This window comes from Hylaeus volcanicus, chromosome 4, assembly GCF_026283585.1.
Source record: "Hylaeus volcanicus isolate JK05 chromosome 4, UHH_iyHylVolc1.0_haploid, whole genome shotgun sequence".
Lineage (NCBI taxonomy): Eukaryota > Metazoa > Arthropoda > Insecta > Hymenoptera > Colletidae > Hylaeus > Hylaeus volcanicus.
Genome location: NC_071979.1, coordinates 28,551,254 through 28,575,339, shown reverse-complemented (window position 1 = coordinate 28,575,339; position 24,086 = coordinate 28,551,254). Strand labels below are relative to the sequence as shown.

General features: G+C 43.4%; 3 protein-coding genes across 3 annotated transcripts in view; 1 reads left to right on the top strand and 2 right to left on the bottom strand.

The window, feature by feature from the left end:
* Positions 1–208: 208 nt before the first annotated feature.
* LOC128875088 (CDGSH iron-sulfur domain-containing protein 2 homolog) lies at positions 209–1,722 on the bottom strand. The gene is made up of 4 exons (XM_054120420.1): positions 1,414–1,722; positions 1,150–1,244; positions 631–747; positions 209–458 (listed from the first exon to the last, which is right to left on the bottom strand). The coding sequence occupies exons 1-4, from the start codon at positions 1,508–1,510 to the stop codon at positions 369–371; spliced, it is 399 nt and encodes a 132-aa protein (XP_053976395.1). The 5' UTR covers positions 1,511–1,722; the 3' UTR covers positions 209–368.
* Positions 1,723–2,395: 673 nt separating this feature from the next.
* The window catches only part of LOC128874722 (PH and SEC7 domain-containing protein), a 48,553-nt gene continuing 26,862 nt past the window's right edge, over positions 2,396–24,086 (top strand). Inside the window, exon 1 of the mRNA XM_054119735.1 lies at positions 2,396–3,054. Coding sequence (XP_053975710.1) covers positions 2,920–3,054 — 135 coding nt within the window. The 5' untranslated portion in view covers positions 2,396–2,919. The remainder of the gene's footprint in view (positions 3,055–24,086) is intronic.
* Positions 14,262–22,516, bottom strand: LOC128874724 (probable tubulin polyglutamylase TTLL9). The gene is made up of 2 exons (XM_054119739.1): positions 20,074–22,516; positions 14,262–19,798 (listed from the first exon to the last, which is right to left on the bottom strand). The coding sequence occupies exons 1-2, from the start codon at positions 20,378–20,380 to the stop codon at positions 18,948–18,950; spliced, it is 1,158 nt and encodes a 385-aa protein (XP_053975714.1). The 5' UTR covers positions 20,381–22,516; the 3' UTR covers positions 14,262–18,947.

The window sequence follows — 24,086 nt, the reverse complement described above, 5'->3', positions numbered from 1 at the left end:
TAGAATTTAAGAAATCTGATCTTAAAAATAACGTATTTATAAAAAGTAATACGACTCTCGTATATATCTTACATGTAACAACTTATACAATTATTAATACAAGCAACTTGCGCAACAATTTATTTATTTAAAAATTTGTTATATCATATTCTATAAAATAGGTACATGTAACAAATACATATATTGCAATCTGCATTTAGGTTTGTTCTATTTTCAGATTTCATATTTGTTCTACACTTATGTTTCTTAAGTATTTCTGACCTTTACGAGATGCACAGTATTGGTGACAGAAATATTTGTATAAATTATGGATGACATTGTAAGTGGCAAATAAATACAATGACATTTATAATGTTAATTGGCTTACATTAAGCTTTCTTTTTTGTGACTACAATAGGACCCACATTGTCCTTTGTTTCCTCATTGTGAGGACCATGAGATCCATCACAATACGGCCACTGGAATAAAAAATTCTCATTATTTGTATTAATTTCCTTAACCCATATGTTAAATAGTTGCATGTACACAAATACAGTTATCATAGAAAATGATTACATGATTACATAACACGTGTCTTGACCTTATTCTATATAGTTAAACATAGGTTGGGCATAAGATTAAAGAACTCACATTCTTAGATCTCCAACAGCGACAAAATACAGCTTTCTCACTTATGTCTTCTATATCAACAGAGTCTACCACTTTATTCACATCCTTCTTTATGGTATGATTAATACGTCCAGAGATCTAGAAGGAAAATAAATTCCAGGTTTTAAAATTTCATTTAAAAACTGAAATTAAATTGTTAAATTGTATATGTTTTAAAAATATATAATTTCTTCCTAAGCCAAGAATTTTGTCCAATTTGCATTTAATTTTTGCTTCTGAGTAAAAATACTGTTTGCTTAATGATTAGATAGGGAACTTTTAATACATATGCATACATAGATATTTCATATACACAGTACAGTATTTCCATGACTTATTATAGTACCATATTTCTGTAATTTATAAATAAGAAAGTAATAGATACAAAATAAACACAAACTAATGTCGAAGCTTGTTACATAATCAACGAGCGAAAAAGTGAAATACACCGTAATATTCTATCTTAACGTCCTTGATTCTAGTAACAGGTAGGTTACTTACCGGGCCTCTAGCTAGCGGACAAAAGGCTTTGTAAGACATATACCCAAGACCAGCTAGCATCGCGGTAGGTGGAATTAAGGAAATCCAATCTCGTACTACATGAAAGCACAGAATTGTCGCGATCACTGATTATTCATAACATTTTTTCGAACTAGTACCGTAACAAATCGCAGTGTCATGTTTAGGAATGTATTACTTACAGTAACACGATGTGATTCTGCACGATGACAAAATATACAGTGAATATATTGTTTAGTTTCTCACCTCCTAATCGAAACCATCCTCCTATAGATTCAGGAACGGGTAATCCAGCCAAATAATTCGGAATGGATACTTTAACGAGGTGGGCGATTGGCTCCATGTTTGCTATTGCTACCACACAGTAGTTTTGCTCAGCTTTACTGGTTCGTACGTTCTTGTTACCATCAGTGCTCCGCTAGATGGCATACAGGGTCTCGATTCAATAGTTTATGGGTGCATGGGTACATTGGGTACAGTTTTCCAGTTTGCACTCTTTCTTTACAATTTGTACAATATATGTATATCTTAAATATATGTCTATCCCTTTTGGTATCCTATTTTATCTATGTATCTATATGTTAATTTTAACAAACATTATATAAACTGATATAAAAAGTATATACGGTACTATGCGTATACCGTATTATCTTTTGACTATTGCAACAGTACTTATATCTACTCGCATACTGGTATATTTGTGATGCGTAGAGGGTCTCTAACGTTAGATTGCGCGTAGACAGTGATGAACATTCGTGGGATTCTTTCTGATCATGCGCATTGGAGCGAGCGTTGCAGTCCTCGCTACTCTATACACTTACTTAGAATTTAGGGTACCATTGGATCCCAGTAAGGAACAAAATATGATGTCCTCTTCTTTTCCTCGATGATTCCTGACATGGACGGCTGCGGTTCGTTATCAATTTTTTTTTTGTATTTAATTTGTTCGTTAAAAACGCTGGAAAATTGCACAGGCCCCTTAAATGCATCTCCTCTGGCGGTTCGGATACATGTATGGTAACAGACGACATGTACCCGTGACGTCAGCTTACGCATGCGCAGAAAGGAATTTCTCGAAGGAAAAATCCCACGAATGTCCATCACTGCGCGTAGAGTGTTGGTGGGGGAGCGAGGACTTGCGAGAAAGAACGGGATTGGTCGGCCCTCTGGCGACGCGGACAGGTGGGGATCGTCCGCGGGTGCCTTGTAGGTGGCGCCATCCAGTCGCGAGGCGTACGCCGGGCAGGGTGGAGGTGTCTGCGTTGTCCGCAAGGATACGTCGACGGTTGGCCGCGACGCCGCCGCGGTTCGCGCAAGGCACAGGTACGAAGTGCGCGCGTTTTCGAGGCGGTATCGCGAATAAGCGCAGGAGTGGCGTTTCCGGGCGTATCGTTTCTGATGTCGCATGTTATGCTTCGCCGTTGACCGTCCCTAGCAGCGAGTAGGAAGGAGTCGGGCCACGAGCGAAGAAGGGAAAACGGGGAAAGGGAAGGAGATAGTAGCAGTTGTATCGCGCGGTGCAGTGCGAAAAGTGTTCGGCGAAAGGGGCCTCTGTGCGTGGTTGTGCGCGCGTGTGCCGAACAGCGAGCACGATAGGAACGTTGACTAGTGACACGCACGGTGTTGGGAATAAGGAGATCGAGAGAGAGAGACGGGGGAGACACGGGTCGCCGGATTAATCGTTGTGCACTGTGCGACGAGGTTTCGTAAAGGTGCGTCAAATGACAGTGAGGTGATCAATGTGCTCGAAACATGGCTGAGGAGCTGCTGGTCACCCTGAACCGCGGCGACTCGTCCGGATTCGGGTTCTCGCTCCTCGGCACCGCTGGTCTGCCGCACGTCATCTACGACATCGTCGAGAACTCGCCGGCAGCCAAGAGCGGCAAGGTAAGCCCTCGCCTCTTTCGAAACTCTCGCGTGCTGTTAGGAATCGCTGGTACGGAATCCGCCTAAAACCTTGGCCCCGGAGATGGCCACGATTCTTATCCGCACGGAAACTACAAACAACGGACGAAAGATAAACAACATTCCATCCGTCATTCTCTAAACGAATATTAAAATTTCAATCGTAGCGCGAGATATACAGTGAACGAATATCAGCAATGTTCTTACTGTGTATTTATATCCAACTAGTGCGTACATGTATTCGAATCGACCGAGAGGTCGGCAATCGATAGATTTGGATAGTGTTCCATGAACTCGATCGATCGCGAGAAAGGAAACGATTAGATAAATAATAGTGCATTCGTAATTCGTTGTTCGAATACAATCTTTTTCGTCGTGATCTCCTCTGCTCCCTAATGGGCACATTAGTCGATACCGGTTTCATACAAAACATCGTTAGCCGCGGCTTCGATCGCTCGACCACCACTTGGCGTGTGCGTTGTTTGGTACCAGAAAGTTCGAGGACAGCCAAAGGTGGAGTTGGGAAAGAGCAACCCCGGAGATATGCAGGTTCGCAGTTGTGTCGAGAATCCTGCGAATGCAAGGGCCTGAAAATAACGCCCGGTGTATATCGACCCGTGTTATTATCACGAGCACCCTCTGTCGCCCCGTCTGTTTCTTCCTCGACCTCCGATTACTTTTTATTCTCGTGCTTTCGCGAACGGTGTTCGGTGGTTTCTTGTGTGTACAGCCGTCTTAACGTTGACGGTACAGAACGGGATGCTGATTGGCTGGGTGGGATCGGTTTAACGGCCACATTCCAGCCTGTCGGTGTCTCTCTGTCCCGTGTGCTCTCGCTTCTCCTTCCACACTCTCCCTCTTTTTCCTCTTTCCCGTTTCCTGGGGAACGTACCCAAATCACGATGGCCATACGAATTACGAAATTTGAATCCGAAGAGGCGAGCCTTTCAAATAAAACACCATCTATCGTAATCGTTCATTTTTCTATATTTTGTCCAGATTTGGAAATATTTTACACGCGGCCATGCTTACTTGCTTCGATAGCAAAACCGTGTTTCCATGACAGCGATTCTTAACCACCGCGAATGTTTGCCAACAAGTCTGATGAATGATGGGTTGGGCTACTACTTGAATCGTGAATCTTGTTTTGTTGGTAGCGAATGATCTATAATTAAATTGGAATAAGACGATAGACACATCGATGCTTGAAATGATTTTTTCGTATAGTTAAGTATCACTGTAACATGTTGTTAACTTAGCACGGTTAAGAACCACTGTTTCATAACGAGGCAGATAGATGACACAGTGCCTGACTTCCGATTCGCTAGAGACATGTGTCATTGCTTTAACTGCTGTCAGACAACTCTTACATCTAGATGAAAATTTCGTGCAACGAACGATGAACAATGCGAAACTCTACGATACGAACTTTCTATATTTCGATTAGTCTCGATATTAAACATTCCGACAAAAATTGACCTGTATTTTGGGGGTGGGGGTTACACGCCTCAAGCATCGTTATACGGCTGCCAATTTTTCTTTCTTTTTTCTTTTTTCGCGGTGTCTTGTAATTTTGCAAATTGAAAGCACTCCCTTCCCCTTTACCCTCGGCGTTGCGCAGAATAGATCGATTGCCTCGTCGGAACTGGTTTTCGATACCGGCTAGGGGTAGGTACTTTTTCAATGGCAAATGCGGAATAGATTAATCCAGCGCTTCTCAAACTAGGGCTCGCGACCTCTCGAAATTTCGATTACTTCTGTTCGTAGAACCGACAGACTTTCTCTAATTATTGAACGGACCAATAATATTTTGTTATATTGGGTTGTCCAGAAAGTTCATGCCGATTTTTGATAGGTGGTGCAGGAATATGAATATCTGAATATGTCGAAATGACTACAAATAACATATACATACATGTATATGATGTATATGTAGATGTAGATGTATATGTAGATGTATATGTAGATGTATATGTAGATGTATATGTAGATGTATATGTACATCCTTTAAAAGGTAGAAAGGAACAAAATTGTACCTACAGTCCGTGTAATAAGTATTCGTACAGGAGCCATTTATTTTAAATTGATTGCTGTACGAATACTTCTTACACTGACTGTACGTAATTCAATAAATACATATTACAATTCAAATGTGCCTTTGAAGTTTTCTTGAAAATTGGCACGAACTTTCTGGACAACCTGATACATACGTACATTTAATTATTCATTTATTCGTTCGTTCGTTATTTTATCCATGCAGCGAGTAATTACGACTCGAGCGTGCACATTTGGGCATTCCATAGAATTCCGTGCGCGTTCGTGTTCGTACACGAAATGTGCCAGTCACGAGCAATCAAAGTGAGTGTCCAAACCTGTAGGGCGCGCATGCGCGAACTTTTTGTATTCTGCATAACTGTCATTCGCGAGAAGAATGCATGTAACAAAGGAGCGGCTGGGCATTACGCGTGATTGGAATGTGTTACTGTATACGTTCCCTCGGTCTCTTTTTTTTTTTGCTTTTGTTTTACGAATTCTCAAGTTTCCGTTGGCCCAACCTGCCTTACAAAAGTAACGATCTCTCCGCTTGTGCCTTCGTACATTTCGAAGATCCGAACAGAGAGAGCTAGGACCGAGAGCAATTCTTTTTTTTTTGTCTATACGAAACTTCCTTGTAACGAGGTTCGCGCGAGTTACAGAGAAGATTGGATTTTAATTTGCACAATTTATTAATGCAAAGAGGATGAACAAATAAATCGCGATCAACGGTTCGTTGAATTGCTATCGAGTGTTTGTTCGGTGGGTTCTCCGTTCGTTCTATTAGACTTGAAACGATGGGCAAAGACAAATTCTATCGAAGTGAATATTTTCTTTTAATTAATATGGCAGCGTCGGGAGAGTCTCGCGAGCTGAGAGCAGGTTAGGCAACTATATCGATGGCCACTCAGGATTCATTGTTCGGTTGGTACAGAGAACCCGTAATGCATTTTGCATTGTCCATCGGACTGCGTGGCTTTTATTGAATTTTTCAAATAGTTCCTTTTTTTCGTTCCTTTTTTTTTTTGTTTTGTCGCGTTGCTGAAGTTGGCAGCGAAACAAATTTTAAATTATTATTTCGATGTTTCAAATATGTATCGCTACGTTTAACATCGATGTATCGAACAATTTATAATATTTATACAGTCGTATTAATAATAATCAGATTGAAAATAATATTGACGAATTAATTGTTACGTAATTGGTTATCGATGGTCCAATGGTTATCGATCCTTTTCCTCATTTTATATTTGGTAATTTTATATAGGTGAAACGTAAGTTCTTCTTAACTAAAAAAGAAACTGTTAAAAATTGATGTTATGTGTGGGAGAACGATACTCGTGCCTTCTCAATTATTTCGCGAAAGGAACGCGGGAATTACGCGATTAGAGTAAATGGCGAAAGTCTGAAAGCAAGCTCGTGCATAATTTCGTCCACATTGCCATACTTCCGGCGATGCAGCGATCGTCGAGTCAATGTTCAAAATCATTTTAGTAGAGCGAAACTTAATAGCGTCGCTTGAATAAACTTCGAATGAGTTTCGAATTTAGTAGCAGCGAGTCCACGCGTAATTGAACTTTATAAAGTAGCTGACGTCTATAAATTAGTGAAAGACTTCAGGAAGCAAGTGACGTTTATAAATATGCATAACGAAGGAACAATTGATCTCATCCTACTCTAGATAAGAAAATAAATTTCGCTAATCTTTCTATTAATTGTGCACGTGTAAAGACAAATGTGAAATAAGGGCACCTCGAAATGTATAGATGAAGCTGCACTTGTTTAAAACTTCATTGTGAAAATTGAAATTTATCGCGAAATTAGTATTCTTAGTAAATGTAGTATCGCGTAAATTTTCATGGATCTCCGACACAAATAAATCGCTAATCAGTCTCGTTCATATAATTCACGTCCAAAGACGACGTTATGCAATGGCGTTCGCGTGATAATGAAAGAAGAACTCGAAGTTCCCCCGACGGTACGAAGCACGCGAGCCCCGACGATTATGCACTTAGGCGAACGCGCGTATACGTCGTCGAATTTCTCGCATTTATCGATCGATCGCCTTCTTGATAACCATAAGACGAATGTTCCCCCTACTTTCCATAATTAAAGCACTCGAGTGTGCACTGTGGCGCCCCCTAATCTCGCACGTCACTTTAACGTTCGTTAATACCCCAGCTAACGGACAAACAGGAAATTAGATACGTAATTAGGGGGAAGTACGGAGAAGAAAATTGCGAGGCCATTGAAAATTGAATTTTGTACGAAAAGAATGTTGTTTATAAGAGAATTCGATAGACAAAGCAGTTTATATTTATTTCTACTAAAATCTTTATTCGTAGTATCGTATTACAAACTGCTTTGCCTATCGAATTCCCTTATAAACAACGTTCTTTTTGTACAAAATTGTTTACAAGGGAATTCGATAGGCAAAGCAGTTTGTAATACGATACTACGAATAACGATTTTAGTAGAAATAAATATAAATACGAAAATGCACAGGGGAGTATACTAGTAGTTAGATACTTTTTTTAATTCTCTACAAAACAATGAATTCCTTTCAGTTAATTTATCAGACATCATTGTAGGAGAGTTATCGATTAAGTTATCGCAAAGTTGCATTAACGTTTGACGTAGATGGTGTCATGAGTCATTCCTCCGACGGGGAGTTCTTCTATCAACGCAAATGTGTTATTATAAATATAATGAGATTGTAAAAGAAAATCAAGAACTAAAAGATAAACTGGACCGAATGCACCAACTTTAAAAAAATAGAACGTGAAAGAAAAACTAAAGTGATAATAAAAATATAATGCATATGGGTTGCATAGACTTTTTATTGCACGCGGATATTGCGTTGGATAACCTGCAAAACAGAACCCGAGACGGCTTAATATTTACAGACTTATAGCGTCAGTTTCTGCAATATCAGATCGGCGTTACCTCAATACTATCTTACACCGGTGCACTCCCGTCTGACGTATTAATTTCCGCAGAATTTCCAACGGGTAATTTGATCTAAATCGATCACGATCGAAAGTGGGCCACCACTGCATGCGCCTCGATGTGTCAAGGTGCGTGTGAAACTCTTCGGGGCTCGAGTATTTCTGAAAGATTATATCTAGGCCATTTATAGATAATATATTATCATTTATATAATTCGCTTATTTTTTATCGATCTAATCTGCCCGATATATCTTGCTCGATATGACGAGATTTTCTTTGTCGCACTATGATTCACAATACTATTGGGCTGTCTGGAACGGCTGTAAACAAATAACACGTGTACATTCCTTAAAAGATGGAAAAGTTGTGGAACAAAATGGTACATATATAATTCAATAAATATACATGAAAATTCAAATATGTCTTTGAATTTGTCTTAAAAATAGGCACGAACTTTCCGGGACAACCCAATATAAATATTTCTCTAGATCTTCTCATATTTTCGTTTTCTATAAATGTAAAAATTCCGCAATCTTCGTATTACGTTTATTTCGGCGACGTAAATTATTTTGTTCCCCGCTTATTCGTTACTCGAAATTGTTGCATCCGGCCAGGATTTTTGGTCAATTCTGATTCACGTAATCGAGGAACATATCTCAAGGGGAGAAATGATATTTCGAATCTATCTGTTTACCTCGTTAGAGAAAATGTAATTTCAGCGGACGTCCAAGGGCGTTTCTTGCGGCTACTCTCAATTCTATGGCGGCACGCGCGAGAATACAACACGGAGAGGCTCGTCGGTGCGTTTTAATGGGTTCTCGTAACTTGCACATTTCACTGGCACAGATACCTAACGTGCCACGTGGTCGTTCCCCCTGTCCCCACCTATCTTCGCAGGATTTCTAACTTTTTTCTTCTTATTTTCGTGACCAAGTTCTCTCCCGTTTCTCGATGCGCTTCCTCTTGTTCGCTGGGATGAAAAAGGGTCAACGACCACCGAAGAGGAGGGGTATTCTTATTTCGCGTTGTCGCGAGAGGAGCCACGAATTCGTTATTCCAAGCTTTCCATCCAAATTATTCCCAAAACCAATGGAAAATACTATTGGAAATGGGTTATAGAAATGATTGCCACACAGAGAAATTTAAATAAAACACTATTTATTATATGTATTATTGACCGAGGAAGTAACGTCCGAACTCTACGAGGTCTACGAAAGAACTGAACTGTACAAGAAAGAAAATACGGTCACAGGGACCAGACAAAGATTGGCCGTCCAACAAGGAGACCATTTCTTGAAGCACGTGCTTATCTGTTCCGAGGATGTTTATATAAACATCCTTTCACGCGCCGTGCGTATCAGATGTCGATTGATTTTTGTCGGTCGCATATTCCAACAAATACGATTTTAAGTACGTATCGTGTAGATGATATTTTTTAGAGTAAATTTTTCTATTATTCGATCGAATATTTGGATAGAATTTCTGTCGAAAGTCTGCTCGGATGAATAGCAACCGAATGGCCGAGCGACCGAGGCGAAGTTTCAATGAGAAACCCACGGTTCTTTGCGTTTTATTCGCGGCGGTGGAGGAAAGGGTGAAACTTCGCGATGTTGCTGGAGAAGCGAATGCAGCTCGGGCTAAAAATAACTGGTCTAACCGCGAAACGAGTGTATCAACGGACGGCAGAGCATTACGGGTCGTTTCGCGTACAGTTACTTGTTTACCAATTTAGAGGTTGCGACGAGGCCGAGATGCGTGTCCGAGATTATCTTTTTAAATGTATAAATTATTCGAATAACGCGCGACTCTGCTTGTTGCCTCGACCTGCGTCCGCGCCGCTCGTAAACTGTTTTTTCGCCCGGAGCCACGGAACGAATCTCGTGGAACGGTCCGAAGGGCGGAAGGAAAGGGGAGTTTACGGCAGAAAGAGAGGTATAACAAAACGTAGCGTTCTTGTTTCTTGCGCCCGTCTCCTCCCAACGACTGTACCCCGTTTGGCACGAGACCGGAGCGAATAGCGAGCAAACGACATCTGAAAAACGCAACGAGACGCGCCGGTCTGCATTCTGACCGTGACGAGAGAGCTCAAGCGTCGATATATACCTCTCCTCGAGGTGAAGAATCACCGATGTAAATATCGTCTTATCTGCGCCGCAAATAGAAAGAGGGCGGGAAGACAAAAACCTTGCTTGTTGATACAGTTAAACCTGCAATTCGACAGCTCGCCTCATCGAACGTGTAGAATTATTTTCTAGCGATAGCACCGCCACCGCGATTTTCTTTTTGCGACGGAATCGTTAAACCAGGGATTTCAACCTTTTCCAGGCTCGAGTTCCCATTCAGGAAACTGCAGGGAAATAAATTCAAGGAGTATATCGCTCTAAGAAGACAAAAACCTTGTCATTGATACAGTTAAACGAGAAACTCGATAGCCAGCGCCACGGAACGTGTGAATTATTTTTCGCCGAAGCAGCACCGCTGCGATTTTCTTTTAAAGATGGAACCGTTAAACCAGGGGTTCTTGGCCTTTTCCAGGCACGAGTTTCCTTTCAGGAAACTGCTAGGAAATAAATTTGGCAATTTATTGCGACGAGGAGAATTCATTGCCTGTTGTGTAGTTACAATGGGATAGTATTTTTCCGAGCTAACGTTTCAAGGGGTTGCTGCGGAATTTATATTTGAGATCGGGACTCGAGATTTGTAAGTTTGAACGTGGATTTGTAATTTTATATAAATTTTCAGTGTCGATAGTTCCTCTATTTTTAAATTCGATTTATTCAGACATCGAATAGTCACAATTGGATAGTAACAATAATGGCCAGGAAGAAAGCACGAAATGACGCGATGCAACATTGTTCCAAGTGTTAATTTCACTGGGAGCTTGTGTTGCTGGTCGTATCGTTGCGACAAAGTCTCCGAGGGAGCTTGCTACGGAAATGGGTGCGGCCATCTTACGAGTACATTATACAGGCGGTACTCAGGACCGTATTTTTCAGTAAACACTCAAGGCACCGTACTTAGGTCCTGCGAGGGAAATGGAAAAGTTTGAAAAATATCGCTTGGAGGAAAATACGGTCCTGTATCAACAGAGTACTAACACAGAACAAACTTTTAATTCAAGAAGTTTGGAAACTTATTTCCTAATAAACATTTGGTAGAGGTACTCTTAAGGAGCAAAAAGGTCTCGAGATTACTTCCTGTACAAGAATTAATACGTTTAAAAATTCTTAAGCCAGTGATACTTTGGGAAATTGAGTGTTCGGCATTATTTACACCGGGGAAAGTGGCGTTGAGCGGTCAGTTAGTTTTGATTCGACCACGGTGGAGATATACGAGCGCGTCCTGTCGAGTCGAATCGCATAAAAAGCAATCGGGGCGCGATAAGCTGATCGTCGTCGAGGCGTGCCAGACAATGCAGAAAAATCGCCGTTAACCAGGCTGCGCTTGATCTCGGCTCACTCGGCGAGAAGAAAGAAGCGACTTTCTCGCCGGCGAGGGAAGAAAAACGATTGACCCGGCGCGCATATAAATTCAAATCTTCGGCCCTTCTTTTCGCGTTAGCTCGATGGCTGCTTTACGAGGTTGAATCGATTCCAATTTGGGTCGGGATATAACGCCATTTGCGGACTTCGCGACAAGCTCTCCTCTTGCTCCAGAAAAATCGTGTCGCCTTTCGCGCGACCCAAAGAGCTACTGGGAGGACGGAAATACATTTTTATTCGTCCTCGATCGAGTCTTTGCGCGCGGTATAGTGTTCGCGGAATTGCTATCGACGCTGGAAGACAAAATTTCGTTTAAAATGAAATTTCGACCCAGTCGCGAGAGTTACTTCGAAGTACGAGCTGTCGGAGTGCAACGATTGCCACTTTCGGGTCTTGAGGAAAAGGGTCTATTTTTCCTTAAAGCAGAAAGAGAGTTGGTGTCCTAGCAGGGACAGAAAGCGACGATCCTCGGTTCGTCGAAATAAGTGAAGCGGTACGGGTCGCCGTGAATTTCGGACACCTTTCCTCTAACATTCTTATATATGTTGTAATCCTTTAGAAGATAAAGTTTATAAAAATACAATTCTAACACGAGCGAAGGGAAATACGAGAGTGGCAAGAAAGTGAAAGTGGATGTACGTTCCTCGTACTTCGACTTTGATCTACCTGCGCGAGCCTCGGTTATTTTCTTATCCGAAGAGGAGCATCGATTCCGCCCATCGAAGACGATTTATACTTATATCCGCAGTAGGGTCCGGATGATGAAGGGTACTTTGGCACCTGAGAAACATACTACGACGATAACCGTCTCCTTGGCGTCGTCTGGCGTCTTAGCAACCTCGAGGCTTCCCGATACTTATCGATAAGAATCGACTGCTCCGTGGGGCGCAGCTAATCTCCGTTCCTCCGCGACGTCTGGAGCCTCGGCTCTACAGAGGGCATTCTTTTTCCCTTGGACGACTCGAATGGAAGTTAATTGCTGGACTCGTGTTATCAGAAAATTGAATAGAAATATCGAGCTAAATTTAGAGCCTTTCGAATCTCCGACGAAGGCTTTCCTGACCGAAATCCAGCGCGGTGATACCAAAAGTATTTCCTAGGTGTCTAAAGTGGAGTCTTGACACGGAACCTGAAGTGTTTCTCGCTTCACGGAGACTTCTCGTTGAGATTCCACTGTTCTTTGTGCCGTGCCGAAGAGTTTTCATTCGACTGTGGGCGTTTCGTGTTATTATCCAAAAAAAGAAATCATTGGGTTGTCCGGAACGTTCGTGCCTATTTTGAAGAAAAATTCAAAGGCATATTTGAATTTTGACGTATATTTATCGAATTATATATATGTTCCGTTTTGTTCCGTAACCTTTGCACCTGTTAAGGAATGTACACATTTTATTTGTTTTCAGCCATTCCGATATATTCAGGCCTGTACCGCCTACTAAAAATCGGCATGAACTTTTCAGACAGCCCGATACTTTTTCATCGATATCTGTGATGTCGGTGACTAAAACCTGGAATTAGCCCGAAGAATCGCGAAACTATCCCGAGGACCGATCATCGATCCCAAAAATATTACTACGATCAAGTTCTGGGGACCTTCTGGAACCACCCTACTTCCACAGAAACTGTCCAGTCGCGTCGATGGCGCCTGGTCAGTTGGATTTCCTCAGCCACGTCTCTCGAGCCGTCGTGGACGTCGGACAATCGAAGGCGATAATGAGGCTGGCTGAAGAAGTATTAATTAAGGATCACCGGGGCTGTGGTGCCACTTTATCGGTGAAAGAGGGCATCGTTAACGTTCCGCTGCGGTTTAACGAATGACGGGGGTCTGGAAAGGCCGAGGGGAGGAGGTATGGAGCAAAGAGAGAGGCGGAAAGGAAGCTAAACCATTATGTTGCGTTAACGTAACGCTGCCTGGAAATGGGTTAAGGACGTTAAGGCCAACCCTCGTCGCTGCCAGGGTAAAGAGTGGGAGCAGACGGAAGAGGCTTTACCCTATGGCGATGCTGTGGCGATGAGAGGACTCCCTGGACCGAGATTCGCTCTGAAATTACCTATGATTAGACGCCTGTGCGCTGGGAAAGAATTCGTAGGAGCATCGTTCCTATGATGCGTCGCTGTCTGGTCCAAGTGGGGCCAGGGGAGTTCGCTTGAAAGCGGGGTACGTGGCGATTTCGATCTCGAGAGTATGAATATTGAATGTCCCCAAAAAGCTGTGGTCACCTGGTGTCCCTACTCTTCGAAGGATCGATGACTTCACTGATGGAAATTAAAAGATGCCGCGGGACGTATTTATAACGATCAGCTTCTCGTCAGGAAGTTCTCGGTCTATCGAATACCGATTACGTTGCGTAACTGTAAAAATAGCCGCGGTTACGTGTACGCAGGTTGCAACGGGTCTGTGTGAAATTATAAAGTGACCTGCCTTTTACTCAAAGTGAAAGTCGTTGCACCGAAACACGGACGAATTTACACCGATCGATTCATTTCGTTGGCTTACACGCTTCATCGAAAACGAGGCTTGAATACAGACGTTTATAAAATTTGTTATTTAAAGTGTTAACCGATGCACGCGGACGCGTGTGCTTGCGAGGGAGAGAATGCATCCGGAGACGTTTTTTGATAATATTTTCCTCTTGCGTAAATTGGAAAGTAAAAAAAATGTAAACAGAAAAATATTTCGGAGAAAGCGTGATGCTACACGATTGCTTGAGCGTATGAATGGTTGATCAGCAGTTTGCTACCGCGAAGGTTACATACGAAATTAACTGTATCTGGTTTGCATTTCGAGTGCAGAATTCGCCACATTTAAACGTAAATTGTATTCAGATTTGACCGCAACTACTTGGCCGCGGATTATTTATCGTCCCAGGCAAATGCAGCGTCGGTTTGAAATTAAACGAGACTGACGTCGAGTTTGGACGAGACTGGATCTGTTTGGGACAGGCGAAACGTAGTCTAAAGTTAACGTTTAAATACATGTGTTGCGTCGAATCGCTGCGTATTCAGAATTCGAATTTCTCCGTTTCGAAATACCTGGCCAATCGTTGTTAATTAATCGTTTCGTTTTATTATGTCATTAAACGGACGTTGCCGCGCGCGCGCGAACGGCATTAATTGAGCTTTAATTGGCAATCGAATTATCGATGCCAAACAGCCTATAACAGGGATACAGGGTCCCCTTTTTCTTCCAGTGCTCCAATTACCGTTTAATTATTCATTATTTCTGCGCACTGCGTCGACGATTTATACTTTGCGTTCATCGCGAACTTTTCGTTTCTCTACGCAAACCTGGGCTCTCGATATGATTTAATTTGTTGTCCGAATGATAACTTGACCTTTAGAAAGAAGATAAAGTATTCCATTTATTGATATTAAAGTTGTCACTTCGATATAACAAAATGGCTAGCAAATATTTCTGTTTAAGCCAGAGTTACAGATAATTAAAGATAGAAAATTTATTACTACACCAAATGCACCCTATTACATATTTGTAAAGTTCTGTAATGGGTCAGAATCGACCCAGCCATCTGTTTCTCCAGTTTCGAGCAGAATTCAACATTGTTCCGTCCACAATGCACACGGAGTGATAAAGTATCGAATAAAAAGGCCCGGTGTCGGGAGTAAAGAAGAAGTCACGCAGGTATCGGAGGTTCAATTCCTGTTTCCCCATTCCTAGCTCTCGTTTGATCGTATCGAGCGCGGTATCCTCGTCGTATACATTGATAATAAGATCACAGCCTCTGAGAATATCGGATTCGTAGGATTCCTGCGCGCGCGCACGCGACAAGATTCCTTCGACGTTCTCGTTGCGCGCTCGCACGTTATTGGAAACGTCGATGAACATGTTCCGTGCAGTTCACGGTTCACGTATCCGCGGGTAGCCATTTTTATACGAGTCGAAGGTACCGGGAGGACGACGGGATGTCACGGTATTTTTAGACACGGCCAAGTCGTTTTTTAGCAACGACACGAATTACTTAGACGCTGACTTTTATCGAGGACGAAGAATTCCATTAGTAGGTTATATACGGATGGACGGCTCGAAAAAGAAGCTCGACGATATCATCTTTTTGTTTAGTTTCGATTGGGAATCCTTTGAAAACAATTCCTACGAATATTACTTAGGAAATCGGTTGCGATTTGTGCATCGCTAATCGTACGAACGAAAATTATTTTAATCGAAAAGATTAATATCTCTACACCTAATACGTACCGTAAAGGAAAAGAAAGTATGCAGTTCTAAGAATAAATTTACGTTTCCCGAGCGGTGGTTTAACGGGTCCATTGAATAAACGTTGGGAATAAAAATCGATCCGGCGATTGAAACGATTCGGAAAAGATACACGCAGCGAAATGTCTCGCAGCGGAACGAAACGGCGGGCAGCAGCACCGTTTGGAAGCGAAGTGGAAACGATAATGGTGAAGTAACATTTTAACGAGTTTACTCGCCGTTGCCTGGAAGAATCAGGATAATACGAGCACGCTTACCGAGTTATACGACTCTTTCGCTAAATTTAGTCCCCGGTTGAAGAGCGAGGGGGGAACGGACGACGAGAAAAGGCCGCGTAAAAGCGAGAGTACATTGCCTCCTACCCCTCTGCATATTCTTTCGTGGTTGCGACACGGTTTCACGAATTTAATAAGTTCAGCCGTCGAGAGCGCGGACGAACAAACAATTTTCCGGGTCGGAGGGGATCTCTGGCCGACATGAAAAACTGTTTCCTCGGCTCTCTTTATCGCCGTAATTACACGGGATCGTTTATTTTATCGTGGCCGCGAATAAACAACGAAACAAGCCGACGAATGTGCTCGCCGTCTCGCTAGAGACGCGTCCGAAGCGCGATGACCCAAATTTTGCAGTGGACAGTTTGTTTACGAATCCAAATACTTGGAAATGCGAAGATTTAAAAGGAACATCGCGTTGTATCGCGGGCAAAATTCGCTTTATAGAAAAGATCAAGTAGTTTTCACAAGACTCAGAATTCGACACACAAACATTACGCACCTTCGTGTAATCAAAAAACAACCACCAACCTTATGTAACACGTGTCATATACCGTTAACTGTAGAACGTATCCTTTTAAGCTGTCCTGCACTCACAACACAACGGATAACCCATAATATACCCGATAATCTAAGTGAATGATAAAAAAAATGATAAAATTCCAATGATAAAAGAAAACAGTACTGAAATCCTTACTTTTCTTAAAAATGTAAATCTGTATTACAAAATGTAACTCGCTGTACTATTCGCTGTTTGTTTATATATACATATGTATAACTGTACACCAAAGTGGTCGCTAACGACCCTGATGTTAATGCGACCCTTATAAATAAATAATTAAGAAGCTTCGTACGAGTTACCAATCATTTAGAAGCTTCGTACGAGTTACCAAGGCATCTATGCCCTCTGAAGTGTAGAGGAGAGTCGAAGGTCAACTTTGTTTTCTGTAACACGGCGCGGGATATACGCCCCGTATCGTGTTTCGTTTCGTGCGAGGCATACATCATCGAACCCTCGTCCTTCGTCGCGAGCCACGAGGATATCTTCATAATTTACTTTCGAGACAGTTATTGCGTACGACAGAGGGTCGGTATCGCCGTCGTTGTTACGAACGTGACTGCACCTTCGTTTTATGCCGTTGTTTACATCCTATGCTTGGAGTTTTGTCTCGCTCGCGCGAAAGCGACGACGCCGGTCGATTTTTCATGAAAATTTCCGTCGCCCATCGGAAAAAATTAGGTTCACGGAAGTGGAACGAGTCGCGGGGCAGGAGAGGAAGGATTATGCTGCCCACGGTGGGCGCATGACCGTGTGCAGCCTCGTATGAATATGCATATACATTTATGCGCCAGGCGCACGGCATCGAGCAAATTCGTGCTCGTTAGTCTCAGCCAGTTGGTGCCGCAGCCGCTGTTGCCACGTAGCTACAATGAAATTGAATCGGACGAGAAAAACGAGATTTCGATGGCGTCGAGTCCGACGGGTCGGACCGAGTTCCGAGATCCGAGAAAAATTGGACAGAAGGAGGAGAAAAGAAACGGCCGTGCGAAATGTCTGAGAAAAATTGCAACGGAGCCGTGGAAAAAAAGATTCGCGTCGAGGAGTCCGAGGAAAATTGCACGGAAGAAAAATATGTCGGAAACGTTGCATGGAAAGAAAAGATTCGCGTGACGTGACTGTGAAAAATTGCGCACGGGCTGCTTTGTTTTTTTTTTTTTTTCTTTCTTGAAAAACTTTCGAAAGACATTCCCAACCTATCGGGGTAAAACTGAGGATAGTTCCTTATCTGTTGTTTACTCCCTGAAACATCGATGGCTCCGTGCACGTGTAAATGCACACAACAGGGGGACTCTGGGAACATCGTCGCGATATTCCCCTATTTCTGCTTTATTTAGACGACTTTGTTGAACTCGCTGAAGGTGACTAGGCGGCGTTAAGAAAGTAATACGTTTTAATAATAATAAAAATAATTTTTTTTTTTTTTTGTTAAACTTTGATGCCACGATAGTCAGACATCGACATACTACTTTTACATGCTGTATAACATTCCGCGCATCCACTGGAAATGGCTACTTTAATCAAACCGAATCGTCGAACGTTTCGCGGAGCGGAAACGAGAATTTATTTCCCGTGAAGGGAAAAACGGTTGCGCCGGTTTGTTGCGATACTTGAATTGGAATTGAAACGCGAGCTGCAAAGGCACGTTATTTTTTAACCGACTGGCGATTCTCTGTGCAAGAGTTTCGACGAATTTGCTTTGTACCTGGGAATCGGTGGAAACTGATATCCTGCCATTGTGCGCGATGATGCAGCTTGAGAGAATCGAAAGAACGGAGCATTTCACAAACCGGGTTTTCGACTGATTGTATAGCATTACGCAACCATTTGTAAAACTCGAGTCATCGTTTCAGCGAGTGCCTGGTTGCAAATTATTTACGGTAAAAGAAATTCTTTGACTTCTATTATTAATTTGTTTCGATGTTGGTTTTCATCGGTTCGTTTGAAAAATGTTTGAAAATACCATTTACAGGTGGGACTTCGATGCCTACTTTAACCCCTCGATCGTTTTATAACCTCCGGTCTCGTAAAAATGAAAAGGGAACACTTTGTGTACGGTTCCTCGCATTTTACCCCGCCGCACTTTTCGTTCTTGCGCAAAGCTGATTCCCCCATCCAGTCCGTGCAACGCGCGAAGACGAAACTCGACCGCAAATCGCGTTAATTTTAAGGAGAGCCGCGAACGACGCTAATCTGCCGACCATTACGTCGACGCACCGTGCAAAAACAACATTTCCGACTCCTCTGTGTGGAGTCTCTATCCCTGGTGTAAAATTCCTCGTCGGATAAAAATCACGAATCAAACCTAACTTGTGGTACGTGAGAAAAATCAGAGTTCTGTTTAAAAAAATTCAATTTTTGTCGAGAGCTATCTTTCGTACGCAGTTGGCAGCCGTGGCCACCCGTGCGGTTTTATTGCGTCTTCCGTTCAGGCAGTTGCGAAGCTGACGTAACTGTCCGACGCGGTCGTTCCGAGCCCCAAGGTAAATGTTGAGTTTTCTGAGGTCATTGGGCGGCTCGCCGCAGATAGAGGGATTAGGACAAGCGGTCCACACGGGGCCGTCGTTCCACAGGAGGTCGAAGCCGCCGATTCTCGTTTCCCTGGCCGAGAATCGACCCTCGATGTCGAGAACGTTGAGCGTGTCGTCGATGAGGTCGAACTTTAGCCGATAATCGTCGCTGTCGGTCCCGGTCAAGGCTGGCGAGGCGTTCACTTCCAGCAACCAGGGTGTGAGACCCTCGTCGAGAAGAATATCGTAGCCATACAACTCGAAAGAATTCCTTCCTTGCATTATCACGGGCTGAACCGCCAGCAGGCTGGCCATTATCACACCTACGATAAAAGAGAAGATTGCCTCGCTCAGGTAGAAGCTAGTAGGTAAACCATCCACCGCGAATAGACCTGACTGACCAGCAATCCTCTGGAACAGCGCTTCAACGGCGTCCACCCCGTGACGAGCGGTCAAGTACTCTCTGACCTTGGTCAAGGCCCATTTGCAACCTTTCTTCAGCTCTTCCTTCTTGTCCTCCACGTTCGTCTTCAGCTGTATCGCCATGTTCGTCAAGTGCACCCTGCTGTCGTCTATGTTCTCCAAGTCGAACAGCTCGGCTGATAAACGGGCGAAGCCTTCTCTAGCCAACCACACCTTCGGTGGATGAAACGAGGTCACCAGGGCGTAGATGCGCAGGTCGAATTTCCTTCCTGAAATTTAAACGACGAAAACGTTTACAAACTTTCCCTGCTGGTTTGCTTCTCCGAAGGAACACGGACAATTTCTTCTCGTCGCGAGACCATTGAAGAAAGTGCTTTCGAATAGTTCGAGTATTCTTCCTTTTCGCGACGCCCGACCACAAAGCCTCGCGGATTTCAGCCCCAGGCACGCTTTCGGGGGTATTGAGGCATCCACCCCGACAACACGGCCATTCTTCGGGGCGATAAGCCGTCTGAAAGCGTCGCTGTCGCGGGGAAACACGAACCTGCCAGAAGGTACGGGTTCTCCACGTATTTCTGAACGATGAATGTCTCGCTGTGTGTCTCCAGCAGTGGAAAGCAGAACTCTTTCGTTCTCCACTCGGCCAGGTCCTTCAACTTCCTGAACAAGAAGATACCTCTGCCCTGTGATCTTCCCGCCGGCTTCACGATCCACGTGGCGCCTAGTCGCAGAAATTTACAAAGTTTATTCAAACGGATTAAAAACGAAAATGGCACACGCGAGATTCGAACTTCGTTCGAGATTCGTTCTCGGGATTGGCAGTCTATCGGTTTACCACTGGGCCCATACATGCATCTTACGATTAGTGTTCTTATTTGACTTCGTATAAGAAAATCTAGAAGACCATGCAGAAATGCAAAAATATACAAAATTTTCAACAATGATACACGTGTTATATAAATTAGAAGACAGGTCGAATTTCCTTCCTGAAATTTAGACGACGAAAACGTTTACATACTTTCGAGACGTTGATTTCAGTTTCAATTATATTTCTGCATCGGTGAAAGTATTGATTCGCATAAATATCCACGGTCTATTTATCTTATGTTATCGTTACATTAATGTATCGCCAACGTGCTCGTCACCTGCCTGGTTGTTTATGATACTCCTCCGTGAACAGTCTGTAGTCGTTGGGGAGCTCGAAAGTTAAGGGCATGGAATCGCATAGGGACGCCTCGTCGGTCTTCGTCGATTTCAGTAGCGACTTTTTGTAGCGCTTCAGGTTCCTGTACAGGTAGTTCTTGCGCGTCAGTTCGTAATGGTTACGGAAGTGGGGTATCCTCTGGTAGGGAGTGAGCTTCAAGTCTGAGGCCTGACGTACGTCGTTCGTCTCGCACCACCAGAGATGCCAGCCGAAGTCGTTAGGGTCGCTTACCTTGGAAAAAGTAGGGGCTGGGAATTATTCAAATCAAGATTTTATATTTTCTTGATATATTTTTGTGAAAGCATTACGGATGGATTGACGAAACTCCGGCGATTGAATCGAGTACAAACACGGCTATATTTGGATCACTTTAACTTTTTCGAATATTCGACATGTTAAGATTGATAAGAGATAGTGGAATCCAAGGTAGTCCGAATTGGCCCGTGTTTGGGCTCATTTTCAACGGGAAGACCTCACGAATCTAGTACTAACACTTTCACGAAGAAACGTGCAAATTTAAATTTTGATTACTGGATGATTCACTTATATTTTACTTTTCGAATAACATCGACGTCATTTTTTAATTCCTACACTGGCTTCGACTCGGATATTAATTATCCTGGCCTCTAATAACTACCTCCAAAAAAAAAAAAAAAAACAGGCTGGCCTCGAAGCGACCATCCTTCTCGAAAAAGCCAATTTTCGTCGGTGAAATTAAGTCTGGTTCCCCATCGCGCGTTGCATAAGCATTCTATTCGTAATCTAGGATCAAGGTTCCCGTGGTTGCCAACGCCGGGGGGGGGCGGGGGGTGGGGGACAATGCGGATTTTCGCATAATCACCGTCCACGTTCTTCCATAGCGGGCGAACCTATGCGCTTTTAAACACGGTTTTGTCCGTCGGGCAAGGGCCTTAAAGGGATATCCGAGACCAGTTCCTACCCTCGGCTCGTTAAGGTCGCCGGCATGAATAAGGGACATTCCATTACCTGGACCCATCCTCTCGCCAGCATCACCCTAACCTGCGTCGAGGGAAAGTCACAGCGAAACCTGACGACCTTGTCGTCCGCGTTCTGCTTCTTTTTCGTGTTAGAATTCCTTCTTTCTCGCGGAGGCGGCGACGCGACCGACCACTCCGCTTGCTCGACCATTTCCCGACTGGATGTCGCGCACTTGGACGTTACTTTCGGAGGGGACATGGCTCTCGGGGCCGATCGAAACAATCGAACCCGGCACTGGGATGAAAATATCCCGGGACAAAGTTACAGGCGAGTCGGACAAATTGATTTCGTTGCGCAGTGTCCTTCAGGCGAGTGTGCTTACGGATGTTGTCCGCTCGTGAAGTAATACTTGGGTGACTCGTACGTTCTTTGCCTTGGAAAAATTATATTACTACCATCACGTAAAAATAATATCATTACGTTTATTCCGATATCATTATTCCCGTATTTTATTTTCTATTTCTTTTCTAGCGTCTTTGAGATAGTTTATGGCGTTTGGCCATATTTTTCCATTGCTCTTTAATTTATTTGTCTAGATGGGGTGCAACCCCTGGCCAGGAAAATTAGTGGACGAAACGAATGTTGGTTTAACGGTTCACAAGGCGTGTGGTAGAGTTGCCTCGAGGCCAAAGACACCAGTGGAAGAGCACGACGCTTGAAAGAACTGGAAATTACCAACACAATGCGCCTAGACGTCGGCCAGTAGTCCTGATTGGTGCAACTATGCATACGTCGTGTACGTGAAGCAAAGGCGTGCATCCGGTTCATGGCACGTACATTACCGTTAGAACCAGTAGGAGCCATCATCGTAGAGGACTTAGAGGCCTCCTGTCCATTCGTCGAATATGAAAATATTTTATTTTCAATTGTTAGTAGCTGAAATTCAGCCAGAGGATTCAGCTAGAGAAAACTGTCGTTTCATATAGTCGTGGTACTTTTAGTGTCAAATGAACCTTTCTTTTATTTTCTTGAATAATTAATGTAAAGTATTCGTTGCTGTTAAAATATTTATTTCTGTTGATTTTTGTGACAAAGCCGTTTCATAAAGCCGGTTTCTCTCTCGCGGCGAATATTCTCAGGCAATATTGCACGGGGCGTTGGTAATAGAGGGTGAAGTGGGGATAAAACGGCGTGATACGATGTAAGCTTCTTTTCTGTTCCGGCGTGCGCGCCAGGAGAAACTCCGGCTCCCGTGGGCGACTCGACGCGCCAATTGACAGATTAATTTCGAAAGCTTTGTGATTACCGAATGCTGACGCCCTTTCCCACCCGAGAGCATAGGATCGGTTGCATGGCTAGTTACCACCACGGGACGTTCCTTTGGTCGAATAATTCTTTTCACGATGAAACGTTTCCAAGACTGTTCGAAGCGCTCAATGGAAACGGCTCTATAGCGCAACCTGTAATGAAAGATCCCATTTAGTGTACCTCGCTTTTCTGCAGCGTAACGTGTACTTATTTCTGCTTCTATACGCTATTTACTTTTTCGTACCGAATACATATATCCTTTTCTATACCTTGGTGCGATAGAGATATATCATCGTAATTGTTTAAACTCTTGTACTAATTATTACCGCGTAGATAGTATAAAGAAGAATTGGTATACAATATTGTTTGGCACCATTTCGACTCGTTTAACTCTGGAAATTCCATGCGAAACAGTATAGATTACATCGGTACTTATCGGAACGTGATTCGTCCAATCAGACGTTATTGTCTGTACCTACGATCGCGACAGACTTGCCACATTGTACACGGTGTACTACACGCTCGTGGAGCCTTGCGTAGGTTTGGTTGGGAATTTACATTCACGGGACCGAAACGGTTAAAAGACACAAGTTATCACGACGGCATTGACACGGTATCAGTGACCGTGGTCATGCATCTTCTGGGGAATCGGACACTCTCTTATCTCGGTTTCTGTTGGCGGCACGAGCCCGCATGATGAAGGAAAGCGAAACGAGAAGCGGAAGAGCCCGACAAGGAGGGAACCGTTAAACGTCAGGCGGAAGCAAGCGGTGGGCGATAACGCCGATATAAATAGCTATTATTTTCAACCCACGTGGGCACCTCTATAGCGTGGCGTGACGATTGGCTCTGTCACGACTTCTCTCAGTCGACGCGACGCGTCTAGACGCACCGCGGCTCTGCGTCACGTGTCCTCTTTACTATGACGTCGACGTGCTCGATCTCTACCGTTTGCACCCCTTAAATATGCATTTATGCAATGTTATGGTAATGACGCGATAAATACAACTTATCGGTACGGGGATTTTACAAGTGTTTCGTTAGATATCAGCCTTTTAAAAATAATTTATAAAGTTCGATCGTTAAAAAATCAAATTAATAAAAAT

Coding starts and splice junctions, on each gene's coding strand:
- LOC128875088 (XM_054120420.1), bottom strand. CDS start 1,510: ATGGAGCCAATCGCCCACCTCGTTAAAGTATCCATTCCGAATTATTTG. Junction 1,245..1,413: donor AGGATGGTTTCGATTAGGAG/GTGAGAAACTAA, acceptor GCTTTCATGTAG/TACGAGATTGGATTTCCTTA. Junction 459..630: donor GCTGTTGGAGATCTAAGAAT/GTGAGTTCTTTA, acceptor TTTTTATTCCAG/TGGCCGTATTGTGATGGATC.
- LOC128874724 (XM_054119739.1), bottom strand. CDS start 20,380: ATGTATGGGCCCAGTGGTAAACCGATAGACTGCCAATCCCGAGAACGA. Junction 19,799..20,073: donor GAACCCGTACCTTCTGGCAG/GTTCGTGTTTCC, acceptor TTTAAATTTCAG/GAAGGAAATTCGACCTGCGC.